The sequence below is a fragment of the Diaporthe batatas genome (assembly GCF_019321695.1).
Source record: "Diaporthe batatas strain CRI 302-4 chromosome Unknown Contig00012, whole genome shotgun sequence".
Taxonomy (NCBI): domain Eukaryota; kingdom Fungi; phylum Ascomycota; class Sordariomycetes; order Diaporthales; family Diaporthaceae; genus Diaporthe; species Diaporthe batatas.
In genome coordinates this window covers 248,935-261,241 of record NW_025408559.1, presented here as the reverse complement: position 1 = coordinate 261,241, position 12,307 = coordinate 248,935, and the positions used below count along the sequence as shown (strand labels likewise).

The window sequence follows — 12,307 nt, the reverse complement described above, 5'->3', positions numbered from 1 at the left end:
CAGGGGGCCCAGATCTCTGTGGTTCTGAGAAATTCCATGAGCTTGACCTGATTGTGTCACTGGGTGTGCACCCCAGCCTCACCCAAGCTCCCCCTCCCTGCTCCTAACAGCTTGGGGTCCTGAATGCAAACATCTTCTTCGACAACATCTGCTCTCTCGGTCCATTCCTCTCCCTCCGTCCCTCCCTCTCAAGCAAGCAGCCCGTAACCACACATCAACTCGTGTGCTCTTACACACAACATCCCCAAGAATCTTGCCATCAGGAGCCCCGTCTGCTCAATTCAACCCCTTTGAGTCCGAGCCATACCCCGCGTTTGCCTCATCAGAGCTCCCCTCCCCTCCCCCCGGCCCACCAGCCTAACGACATCAGTCCCCACTCCCCGTCAAAATCCTGGACAAACCAAACCACAAGCCAGACGACAAACGCCGGGCCACTCGAGCAGCTCACACAAAACTTCCCCCGGCTTCCTACTCCTGACCCTTAATTCCCACATATTCACTCTGCGAACTCTTGCTGTAATTTCCACAACAAATCACCACAAACCACACCATGGCCACCACTGCAACTCCCGAGGGTAAGTCCAGCCCTAGTCCATCCATCTCCTCTGCACCAGCGGCGGCTGCTGCAGCAGTTCCAGCCCCCTTGTTCCGCCTCGCCTCCAGGCAGCACTCCCGCATTGCGCAACGCGCCCTGGCCCTGCGTCGCCACGTCCTCTGTTGAGTGATCTCGTCGCAGCTCATGGCCCCTGCTGACACGCGCTCGCGCAAATCCTTGCAGTTCTCTGGGCACAGCGCTCGTCCAGCACCGATGCCGACAAGAACTTTGTCTACCTCACCATCACCGTGCCCGACGTGCCCAAGGAGAGCTTCAAGCTCGACCTGAAGCCCACCGGCCTGACCTTCACCGGCCACTCCGACACCCTCAAGAAGACCTACCACTTGGAGCTCGAGTTCTACGCCGAGATCGACGAGGCGGCCACCAAGGTCAACCACACGGGCAAGAATGTCGAGCTGAAGCTGCAGAAGAAGGAGCTCAACGAGGCCTACTGGCCCCGCCTGCTCAAGGAGGCCAAGAAGGTCCACTTCCTGCGAACCGACTTCGACAAGTGGGTTGATGAGGACGAGCAGAACGAGGCCGCCGAGGAGGACCTGTCGCAGTTTGGCGGCGGTATGGGTAAGCAGTCTCGGGTGTTGACACCCGCCCCTCCGTCTGTTTGAAGTCCACAGGGCTAACACTGCATCTCATTCGCAGGCGGCTTGCCCGGCATGGGTGGTAAGTCATGTCTGCTCCCAACCACTTGATCGATACGGTCCAGTGGCTCCTCGGCCGCTTTCCACACCAGGCGTGCCCTCTCGAATTGAAGATGATAAGAAGCTAACCAACCCCTAGGCCCAGGCGGTGACTTTGGCGGCATCGACTTCTCTAAGCTTGGAGGCGGTGCCGGTCTCGGCGGCGAGGATGAGGACGAAGAGGACGACGAAGAGGACGACGACGACATGCCTGCTTTGGAGGGCGAGGAGGGTGACAAGACCGAGGCGAAGACCGACGCAAAGCCCGCCGAGGAGTCTAAGCCCGCTGCCTGATGCGTCACCCAGGCAAGCATCATCAGCCCAGAACTGGCTGTCAGCCATGGCGGCGTCGTGAGGAGGTAATGGATTCCCTCACATCAAGATTACGCGCGGGATGTCTGCAGAATCACTTCAGTTCGGGACTGCCAGAATTGGTCAGAGGCGAAGGCATAAACTCATGCGGGATCTGGCGGGTTGAAACTCGCAACACCCGGCGCGGCATAATACAAGATGAAGATGAGCCTTGCGAATTCCAGGGGTGGATGGCCATGAGGGCTTTGACCCAGTGTTCAACCCATATGTCCCTCTGGATTTGTTTCTGTCTTCATTCCTAGAGCAGTTGACCACTTCTTTTACTGTGTAAAATGTAGCGATTATTTGCGGCAGTTAGTCCCGGCCAGCTATGGTTCAGCGCGAGATCTTGCCTATCCTCCCCTTCTAGAAAAACACCCGTGTGTCGTGTTCTTCCGAGAATGTCTGTTGTATTCGACCCCATCGTTACGCAAGACTCAAAGCTGCAAGGAACCCGGGGAGATTTTCAATCAGCGACACTAACCAGATCCATACCTGCTGCATCCATCAGCTATCGAATCGCGCTGTTTGGCCTGATTTAAAAATAGCTACGTCTTTGGAGCCGGTGTGTGAAAGAACGGTTGGTTGGCTTACACCGTAAGCCTCGGAAGTTGGTGGGCGTAGCGAGGCAGGCCGCCGTGACTGTGCCTCTTTTCCCTCTTGGTCTGGCTTATTGAAGGGCATTGGACTGTTGGGGCCAGGGCCAACGACGAAGGAAGGGCAGGATTTTCTTGTCACTGGCCAACAGCGTCTTTCATACTGTTTCCGGTATAGGTTCCACAAATACCTCTGCCTGCTGCTCGACAAAGGGCTCTCGTCATGCCCTCTCGTCCATCAGACGCCAACGCAACGTGCCTCTCGCCCATCCACACTAGCCTCCGAAATCCAGCACCATTAGCAGCGACAAAGCAGTCTTGCCAATTACCTCGGCCTGAGGAACCCTGTCTTCTCATGCGCGCGAGATGTAGAACTATCTTCACGACAACAAGTCTCGTCAGATGCTTCGCGAATAAGCGGCAAAGCAACCACTATCCCGCATCTCTTCTCCCTGAACCAGGTAAGCAGAATAAACTTTCGAGCCGTACTTGACTAGTTCTGGCCGCTACACAATCCCATAGTTGGAACGTGGAATATTTGTCGCGAGGAACTACAGCTTTTTGCCTTTTGTCAAGCGTGGTCTTGTCGCTCGCTACTTGGAAACCCAACCGGTGGTGCCATGATTCGTTGTGGGCCACCTGACGCGGCCTCGTTCTGTCATGATCATCACTACGGGTCACATCTCCTGGTTTGCACGATGCGAGCGGCTTCGATCAACTGGTAATGACACCGAAGGATTGTATATGAGCATTTTGGGTCGTCAACACTTGTCCCTCCCAGGAGACGAGAGTTAATGCTGCCAGTTCTTTTTGAATCAGTCTTTCGTCGAGCTTTTGGAGCCGCCGCAACTGTCCTGAGGCCGGCGTGCATTTTACGGGCTAACCTGCCCGTCTAGCAGCAAAAAGGCTTCGCGGTTTCGTGTAATTGCCAAAGACGCTTAATAACCACTGCGATAGGCAAGACCAATATAATGGGCAATGCCGGCGAATATCTGTCCGCCTGGCCTAGGTCACAGCCATGGCACGATCCCATAGGGTCCGGAAGTTGCAACTTGGTGGCATTACGGCCAGAGGGCATCAACGCCCGGCGTGACAGCGATGGTATAAAAAGAACCACCAATGCGTCAGGGGGATACCGCGCAGCCCAGGCAGCGCAGGACTCGCGCAACGGTGCCTGCGTCACTGCCATGCCCGCCGGCGAAAAGATGGGATGCCTCATCGATGTCCGTCTCTCTATGAAGAAAGAAAAGATACAAAGTGGGTGATTACAAAGACCAGGTGGGCTCTGGCCTTGGCATTGACACGGGATTAGGCCAGCGGCCCGCTTTGTGATCAATCCCTCTGAGTCTGGGCGGGACGTTGGTACCGAAGAGGTATGTGGATGGGTGAGGTGCCTGCAACATCGATTCTAGACCCCGTCCAGTTGTGACGGAAGAGAATGTGCGCGCTAAGGCCTCGGGACTCGGGCGAAAATGAAGCACATAGCAATAGGAATGGCAAGACGACAAGATACGGAGGACCGTTGAGAGTGGTAAACAGCGCCGCGTTAATAACACACTCTATGAAGGCGACAGAGGTTGTCGATAGTTGTTGGTAATCGCACAGAAAAGAAAGCGAGTCAGGGTTCAGATATCGAAGCGTCCTGGCGCGGTGAAAGAGTCCAATCTGGTTGCCGTTGCGATGCCCAATTCCATTCCGGTCCGTATCGATGATCCTTTTAATTGTGAAAAGCCCGGACCTAATCCGTGCCCCCCAAAAGTCGTTAGACAGACCAAGTCCCATCCTCAAATTACGTCCGCCGGAACGCGCCCCGCCTGTCAAGCCATTTCCGAAAGGTCAAGTGTCCTCGAGTCATCTTGCTGGGCGTTGCGGCTGTCGCGCTCCATCCGTTCATCAGTCGGTCCATCCGTCCGACTGCTTGTTGTCTTTGTTTATAGGACCTCATCCTCCATGGCAGCGTCGCCGCCGTTGGTGGCACCTGTTGCAGCGGCCTCGCCGCCGCTCTTGGCGCTGTCGAAGTAGTCCGCCATCTCGGCATCAAGCTCGTCGGCCGTCTTCTTGGTGGGACGGGCGCTCTTCGCGCGACCACCACGACCGCGCTTGCCGGCGGCACCACCTCTGCCACCAGCAGCAGGCTTTGCACCCTTTCCGGCTCCGGATGCCTTGTCCGCAGCCGCAGACTTGGGCGTGGCCTTTGGCTGGCTCACACGCTGGCTCAGGGTAGGAGGCGCAGGAACCAGTTCACCGGTAACGACGACCTCGACCTAGATCTTATATTAGCAGGAGGGAAGACATAGAGCACTAGAACTTGTGGACTCACCCGGATAGGCCGGTTGTCAATGAGAAGACCATTCAACTTCTGGTAAGCCTTGCTGGCACCATCGGAGTGATGGAACACAACGTTGGCGATACCACGGCTGCTTCCTCCAGGTCCGTAGACGAGCTCGGCCTTCTTGACTCCCGCAACAGCTGTCTGGAAGTACTCCTGAACAAGGAAAAAAGAAGCGTCAGCAAAATAATGCGATAAAGGTCCGAGTGCCCCGAGTGATATCCCATCCGTCCATGATCGTCAAGTGCACCGCCGGCATATATTTTCCGGTGCATCCAAAACACAGGGCCAGACGAGCAAAGCAGTGAGCATGGGATGAGAAGCCTCATAATCATCGACTATGCCTGCAGCTAGCGGGCGTGAGTGGCAATCGAGTTGCACTGGCGGAGCGAAGTCTCTATCACCGAGACATCTCACCACGCAGGCACAACGGACTACTACCATCGAGGTTTCACCTTCGATCTCACAGAACGCACGCCCTCAAGCTCCTAGCTTGGCCTGCTCAAGCGCTCGCGTCCAGAATCCCAATGGGTTCACTCTGTGTGCCACAGGACATGATCTGCCCAACATATCCAGATCGAAAGTAAAATCGACTGCAAGGGTCGGAGAAGGTCGCCCTTGCCAAAAGCGATGTAGGTGCTCTTAGATGCTCACTGCTCTGCTCGGGGGGAAGCGTTGGTCCTCATCGCAATCTTGTTCATCTGCCACGGATGAAAGCAATGGGAGAGACACAAGCCGTCCTGACACTTCAGCACAAGTTTTCGATTGTCACAAGGCTTGGGCTTGCATTGGATGCTTGCCAGGCGATCCAAGCACACTGTCAAGCTGTGCGAAACGAGGTGCTCGACTTCTCTGCACAGACCCGGCAGCATGAAAAGGAGCTTGCTGGGCTGGAAGGAAGGAGACTTAGTGTGCAGGCTGTGCCATCAATATGGAGGTGTGGGTTGAAGGTGAAGCCGCCTCTCGTCCGATGTGCGGCGCGATCATGTCGGTATATTACGCGATAGATAGAATGTCGACAGAAGTCCCCGAAGGCTGCAAAGGCCTCATCGGTAACATACCTTGATTTGGCTCTCGGACACGTCCTTGGGCTGTGCAAAGATATTAGCGGTAAGCCCTTTTTTCATTGTGGCGCTTCGAGGGAGAAACTCCTTACCAGGTTGCTCACTATGATTTTGCTCTCTCCAGGGGGTTTGGAAGCCTTGCCAGACGAGGGCTTCGCGGCGGCACCACGTGCAGGCTTGGTGTTTTTCTTGACACCGCCAATGGGAGCGGCGGCAGCAGGACGGGCGGTCTTGCGGGTGGAGCGGCGGCCACCGGCAGGAGTGCGCTTGTTGGTGGAGAGGATCTCGTCAAGAGACTGGTCGAGCTTGCCAGACATGTTGATATTGGTAGTGATGAGAGCGTCGGGGAAATGAGTTGATCCGGTTACGGAGATGTGGCAGGTAGGGAATTGCGAGAGATCGTGCGTGATTCGTAGTGATCAAGTGCGCAGAATGTTGGAGGATTCCACGCGTTGGGATTGCTGGGTGGCCGTTGCTTTGCGCAGAGCTGCAATGCGACCAAGCGGCAGAAGAACTGAAAGTCTGGTGATGGCGGTCACTTGCTTCGCGGTGTAAAGAAAATCAAACGACCTGGTAGAATCGAAATGGCAGATGTTACGACTGTGGGTTGGGAGTCTGTCGAAGGTGGTGGTAGAGTTGGGGGATGGGCAGAATGGGTCTGTCTGTGTTGACGTTGAGGGTGGATGAAAAGGCTGGGTGGGAGGGAAGGTCTAGCTGAAGGGGGTTGGCAAAGGGGGGCGAGGGAAAGCGGCTGGCCTTTTTGTTGCCTGCTGCATCCAGGGCGCGACCAGGCGACGGAAGGGACAAACCTGAGAGGGGCCTAGGCAACCTGGTCAGAGGCCGCTTGCAGGGATGGCGCGCCTGTTAGTGGCCTCATGTGAATCAAGGGAACAGGAGAGAGCTCAACCCGAACCCTGAAAACCAGCAGGCCCCTTTCCAGCTTACGGCTGGAGCTGGGCAAGTGACATGTACAAAGACCTAAATTGCCCATGCTGCTGGCCGAATCGTAGCCGTCCTTTTGCTCTCGCATCCTTCTCATCAGCTCTGGACAGGGTGACCACCCCAAATGCATACAGCCAGTGATCGTACATCATTGGAGTATTCACTGCTGGTTACCAATTCTTACATAACAGCTCGCACCTGTGAACCTACAATGTCTGTGACTATGGCAAGTTGAACCCGCATGGCACCTCTAATAAGCCGAATGTCAAGTATTCCGGACATTGCTGAATTAAAGGTGCTGTATTTCTTGGTCACTGAGAGAATGCAACACACATAACAGTAATGGCCTCGCACTGCTCCATATTGTGCATTGTGTCTAGCAGCACCATTGCTGGCCGAAGTGGTATTCCTTGTCAGCAGTGCCAGCAGCAACTTCTGTTGAGCCAAACGAGTCCCCCGCCATTTGGAGGTTCTGCACGTCATGAATGTCTGCCTTGCCTGTCTCGACACCTAGGCATGGATATCCGTAACTGGTCTTGACAACACAGGAGCAGCTGTGTGATCGTGCCCTGCCTGCCTGCCTTCCTCCTAAGTCAACTCTCACTTCTGTACCACACCCTGCTTGCCAGCCTGTTGTGCATTTGTCTTGTTGTCATCCTTCGCATTGACCTCGATGTAGTGGTAACCGACGATGAGGACCATGGCGGCAGAGCCCAGGAATAGGGCAAGTCTATACAGGTCGTCGTCAGAGATCATGGTGCCGGTCCGTGTTGGTGTAGTGCGGTCTTCGATGGGGAATTGGGATGCCCAGGCTCTGGAGTTGACAGGCTGGTTAGATATCAGAAGATTGCCAGTAGTTCCAGTGCAAAGCATTTCTATTCACTCACTTGGACAGTCTTGCAAAGGCGCTCGGGCACAATTGACTCTTGGTGCTGGGAAGGAGTGGAATGCGAAGGGCAGTGCTTGCGACACGGACGACACGAGGCCACTTCACATCTGTTGGAGTTGTCGCGCTGGGGGAGCACTGTAGCACCGATAAGGACTACCTGGTACTACAAAAGATACGTACACGCTGCTGCTTACGCTTGGCCCGACCTTACCTAATCCCGACCCCGGGTGGGTCCGCAGCGTCACTGTTCAACCGCCAGGCTCAGTTGGACCACATCCCGCTTTTTTTATTGCTGCCTTTACTGTGCCTCGTCGGCTTACAACCCCCAAGGCTCATAGCCACCCCTCTGTCTTTCCAACCCCCACGGCGCCTCTCTGCTGGGCTCCAGGCATATTCTGTCCCAGCAACCCCCCGAAACACGATCACCAGACTCGTTTCGTCGAGCAATTGCTTGTTTTACAGCCAACATGCCTCCGAAGAAGAATGACAAGGGCGCCACCAAGAAGGTGGACGCCAAGAAAGCCGTCGAGGACAAGACCTTTGGCATGAAGAACAAGAAGGGTGGCGCGGCCCAGAAGCAGATCTCTCAGCTGCAGTCCCAGATGAAGGCCGGAGGAAATGCCGAGCAAAAGAAGAAGGAGGCAGAGAGGGCACAACGAGAGAAGGAAAAGAAGGCCGCTGAGGAGGCGAAAAGGGAAGCCGACCTGCTGCTCAACAAGCCCGCACAGATCCAAAAGGTGCCCTTCGGTGTCGACCCCAAGACCGTCCTCTGTATCTTCTACAAGAAGGGAAACTGTGAGAAGGGGAAAAAGTGCAAGTTCTCCCACGATATGGAGCTGGACCGGAAGACGGAGAAAAGGAGTCTGTACCAAGACACGCGCGCGGAGGAAGACGAGAAGAAGAAGGCTGAAACCTCGGCCGACTGGACCGAGGACCAACTGCGCTCAGTCGTCCTGTCCAAGAAGGGCAACCAGCGGACGACCACCGACAAGGTCTGCAAGTACTTCATCCAAGCCATAGAGGATGGCAAATATGGTTGGTTCTGGGTCTGTCCCAACGGTGGTGACAAGTGCATGTACAAGCATGCACTACCGCCAGGGTGAGTTTTTCTTCGCCGCCAATGTCCAAACAGCTCGACTGACACCAGACACAGCTTCATACTCAAGACCAAGGAGCAGAGGGCCGCAGAGAAGGCACTGCTAGACAAGTCGCCGCTCAAGACTCTGACGCTCGAAGAGTTCCTCGAGTCGGAAAGACACAAGCTAGTCGGCACACTTACCCCTGTCACCCCAGAGACGTTTGCCGAATGGAAGAAGAAGCGAATTGACAAGAAGGCCGCGGAAGAGCAAGCTCGAAAGGCCAAGGAAGCCACTGGGAGGACCCTGTTTGAGAGCGGAAACTGGCGTAGGGACAGTGATGACGAGGCCTCAGATGACGAGGACGACGATGTCTGGAACCTGCAAAAGATGCGCGAGGAGACTGAGCGCATACGGCAGAAGAAGGAGGACGAACGGCTGGCCAAGGAATACGGCATTCCCTACCTCAATGGAGAGCCAGTATCGGGTGATGCCAGCACGGAAGACGCGGCCGGTGCCTCCCAACCTCCGGGAGCCCCGGAGGCCTCGAAGGACACAGGAGCCACTGCCGCCACCTGAACAGGGCGTTGGATGTTCAGTTCACAAAGATATCTGTGCAAGATACTCAGGCTGACCCGACTCCGCCGGCAATCACGTCGCACCTCTCGACAACTTTAGGTGCACATACCAAGACAGCCAGCCGTGCGTGAGTACGGCCGCGCTCTGCTAGCCGACTGTATACTCCCGTCTCCTCACATTCGTAGCCCATGCACGGATTGGAAGGATCGTGGGTATCATCGTGCCAGTTGCTGCGAGCTAGGGATAGCGCCAGGGATTGCAATTAGCCCCAGCCAAACTTTTACCGCCAGACATGAGATACTATATTCGCTGGTCACACTGAGAGGAAGTCCCGCACTGCGCCTCCCGCTCGCTTAGCCCATGTGAAGTGGCCGTCTCTGCCCGTCAATGCACAAAGAGAACCCCAACACCCCTAAAACTTTTCTACGTACGGCCTCAGGTCTAACTCCTGAGTGAAAGCCGACCGATGCTGCGTGTGCAAGTGCCAGTAGTCTTCGGCAATCTAATTCTAGACATCAGCAAACCCAATCCCATCGACTTGCCCGGCGCAGAGCCTCCCACTTACCGAGTCCGGCGAGATGAGCCCATCGGGTGCGCCATTGTTGAACTTGTGCTTGTGCTCAGCCAGACGAGGAATGTCAATACCGCCGTCGATGATGGCGTGCGCGACATGGACACCGCGGGGCCCAAATTCCCTAGCCAGCGACTGCGTGATGGCCCTCGCGGCGAACTTGCCCGCGGCGAAGTTTGTGAACTTTGCGCTGCCCCGTATGCTGGCGGTGGCACCGGTGACGATCAAGGATGGCGGATGCGGCGACGAGTCCACCGACTCCAGCAGCAAGGGAAGAGTACTTTGTGCAAAGTGGAAAAGGCCGTGGCTGGCCGTGGCCCCGGGCCCCGGAGCCAGTACCGTCAGCCGGGCCGTTGTTGTGACGGGAGGCGATGAGAGCCCCAGAAGTCATGAGGGGGCTGGGCTCACTCACGCGTTACCCTTGAGGCTGCTGTCAAGGTCCTCGACCTTGAACTCGAGGAAGGGCTTGATGCCGAAGCCTGCGGAGACATTGTACACCGCAGCGGCCAGCTTCAGATCGGGCAGCTCCTTCTTGATGGTGTCGAACGCCGACTTCACCGAGGTCGCGTCTGTAGCATCGGTGGGGATGCCCAATGCCCGGCCCCCACTGCCGTTGATCTCGGCCACGAGGTCCTTGAAGCTCTCCTCCCGGCGGGCGAGGAGGACCACCGGGTAGGCTTTGGCGAAGCGCTTTGCAACCTGTTGTACCCTGTTAGCACTGAGCAGGTCTCTTGCCATGCTGGACGGTCGAATAGCCGTGGGACACTTGAGCACTCACTGCACCACCGGTTCCGGCGCCCACGCCAGCCACGACGGCGAAGAAGGACTTTGAGGGCGTCGCCATGACTTCAAATCAGACGTCGTGTGCTACAAAAATAGGTACCCGAATAAATCTTCTTCTGGGTTTCGACTAGAGAGGGGAGATCTCTTTTGGTCAACAAGGCATCTATATATTGCTCTTAAATACGCGATGACCCGAAGGCATTGACGCAATGCACTCTGGGGATGTTGTCAGGCCCGAACCCCGCTAAATGTCGCGAATTCGATTAATAATTCTCGCGCGGGTTTTCTCCAACGTGCAGCACGACATTCTTGTGCTGCCTTGGCCTGAAGATCTATCACTCAACAAACTACCCTCCCTAATCAGTACCTTGGTAGGTACTTAAGTAGTCAGCAGGAGCCATCCTTACCCAAGTCTACAAAACTGTTGTTTCTAGGCATCCAATCTTGACACTAGCCCCCATAGCTATAAGGCTGATTATTTAATCACAACTTGATTAGAACTTGAGTTGTTCCCAGGCCGAGATCCGGAAGCATATTCAAAGCAACATTGAAAGGAGGGTAGGCATTTGCGTTGTTCGCAACTTGATGGACACTTGGGCACGTAATAGGTACCTAGGTATCTAGGTATGCTTTTGTATTGAATCATGTTCGCTGATAGTCTACGTGCCTAAAAACTCCGACTGATAACTGCACCTTCTGCAAAGGCTCGCTGTGATTCCTCATGCTTCAAACTTAGAGCATCACCAACCTGCCTCGCCGCACATCAGAAGCCCGGTCGCTCTCCTCCAAGCCCCTGATGCCAAGCCCCTGATGCCGAGGGCGTTTTCAGAAGCTTCGAGTTCCGATGATCCTTGAGACCGAGATCCGGGATCATCCACATCAGGAGTGGCCATGTTGGACCCGGATGAAACTTGCGGGCCCCTTGGCCCCATAGCCTCCTGTGCGGCTTCTTTGATGAGCTGCCGATATCTCCTTGGTCGCTCTGACACATGTTCTTGGTGTGCAGCCAAATGGTGCCCGTTTTCGTGATGTGCGGGAAGTTGCTGTCGCCCTGGTTTTAAGCGACGCTGCAACTTTATCCAGACCCAATAGACAAAGACGACCATGACAAATCCCAAGATCGAACCGCAGCAAATCTTCTTGACATTACGTCGATCTTTCTTGCCCTTTCGTGGGCCAGGCCGCGTCCTTGGCGTGGCAGTCGTCGACACCATCGTCGTGGAGGCCGCGGCCGCGGTGGGTGTGAGGACATTCCATGGACGGGTGGCCTCCATGAAGGGAACCCGGTTGTTCTGGCCCATATAACCAGTAGAGACGATGGCAAAACCTCTGTTGATTGGGTCCTGGGATGCAGCTACCGGCGAGCCCACGGTTTCTGACCCACCGGTGGCTTGTGTCCGCGCCGAAGGAGCATCATTACAGCAGGCCTCAGCAGTATCTTGTCCGTCAAGGCAACAACCATCTCCGCAATCAGCATCATTTTCGCCGTCGACGTCTTCAGTAACGGTAGCTGCCGGTGGAGAAGATAAGGGCGAAGGCCCTGGCATCTGCCCAGGTCTGTACAAGGTAATCGTGACGCCAAGGGTGGTGGTCGGGCTGACCGAAGGCCTGGCTGAAGAGCCGGGTGAGGGAATGGTGACATCAGGGGAGGTGGTTATACCGACCGGAGAATTGATATGGGTCATAGATATCGTCTTGCTATCCCCTCGTTGGACAGAGCTGGGTGGCGGGCCACAAAACCAGCCATCGGCAGGTGCGACAGTAGACGTCAGCCCACATGCAGGATCCATGGCCATGATATTGCGGAAGGACAGCGGCGATCCGAAATGCGCCCGAT

At 55.7% G+C, this 12,307-nt stretch overlaps 5 protein-coding genes across 5 annotated transcripts; 2 read left to right on the top strand and 3 right to left on the bottom strand.

Annotated features, from left to right (window-relative positions):
• Positions 1-550: 550 nt before the first annotated feature.
• On the top strand, positions 551-1,584 carry KVR01_010113 (Hsp90 cochaperone SBA1; the record flags this gene model as incomplete). Its single annotated transcript, XM_044791315.1, has 4 exons — positions 551-575; positions 779-1,174; positions 1,253-1,273; positions 1,391-1,584. The coding sequence occupies 4 exons, from the start codon at positions 551-553 to the stop codon at positions 1,582-1,584; spliced, it is 636 nt and encodes a 211-aa protein (XP_044641361.1).
• A 2,584-nt stretch (positions 1,585-4,168) lies between these two features.
• On the bottom strand, positions 4,169-5,947 carry KVR01_009923 (uncharacterized protein; the record flags this gene model as incomplete). Its single annotated transcript, XM_044782232.1, has 4 exons — positions 4,169-4,501; positions 4,558-4,722; positions 5,628-5,657; positions 5,723-5,947. 4 exons carry the CDS (start codon positions 5,945-5,947, stop codon positions 4,169-4,171), a joined length of 753 nt encoding a protein of 250 aa, XP_044641171.1.
• An 846-nt stretch (positions 5,948-6,793) lies between these two features.
• On the bottom strand, positions 6,794-7,328 carry KVR01_009807 (uncharacterized protein; the record flags this gene model as incomplete). The annotated part of the gene is made up of 2 exons (XM_044791589.1): positions 6,794-6,878; positions 7,177-7,328. 2 exons carry the CDS (start codon positions 7,326-7,328, stop codon positions 6,794-6,796), a joined length of 237 nt encoding a protein of 78 aa, XP_044641055.1.
• Positions 7,329-7,928: 600 nt separating this feature from the next.
• On the top strand, positions 7,929-9,116 carry KVR01_010087 (uncharacterized protein; the record flags this gene model as incomplete). The annotated part of the gene is made up of 2 exons (XM_044785173.1): positions 7,929-8,560; positions 8,615-9,116. The coding sequence occupies 2 exons, from the start codon at positions 7,929-7,931 to the stop codon at positions 9,114-9,116; spliced, it is 1,134 nt and encodes a 377-aa protein (XP_044641335.1).
• A 412-nt stretch (positions 9,117-9,528) lies between these two features.
• Positions 9,529-10,531, bottom strand: KVR01_009662 (uncharacterized protein; the record flags this gene model as incomplete). Its single annotated transcript, XM_044790392.1, has 4 exons — positions 9,529-9,618; positions 9,682-9,994; positions 10,100-10,386; positions 10,466-10,531. 4 exons carry the CDS (start codon positions 10,529-10,531, stop codon positions 9,529-9,531), a joined length of 756 nt encoding a protein of 251 aa, XP_044640910.1.
• Positions 10,532-12,307: the final 1,776 nt, after the last annotated feature.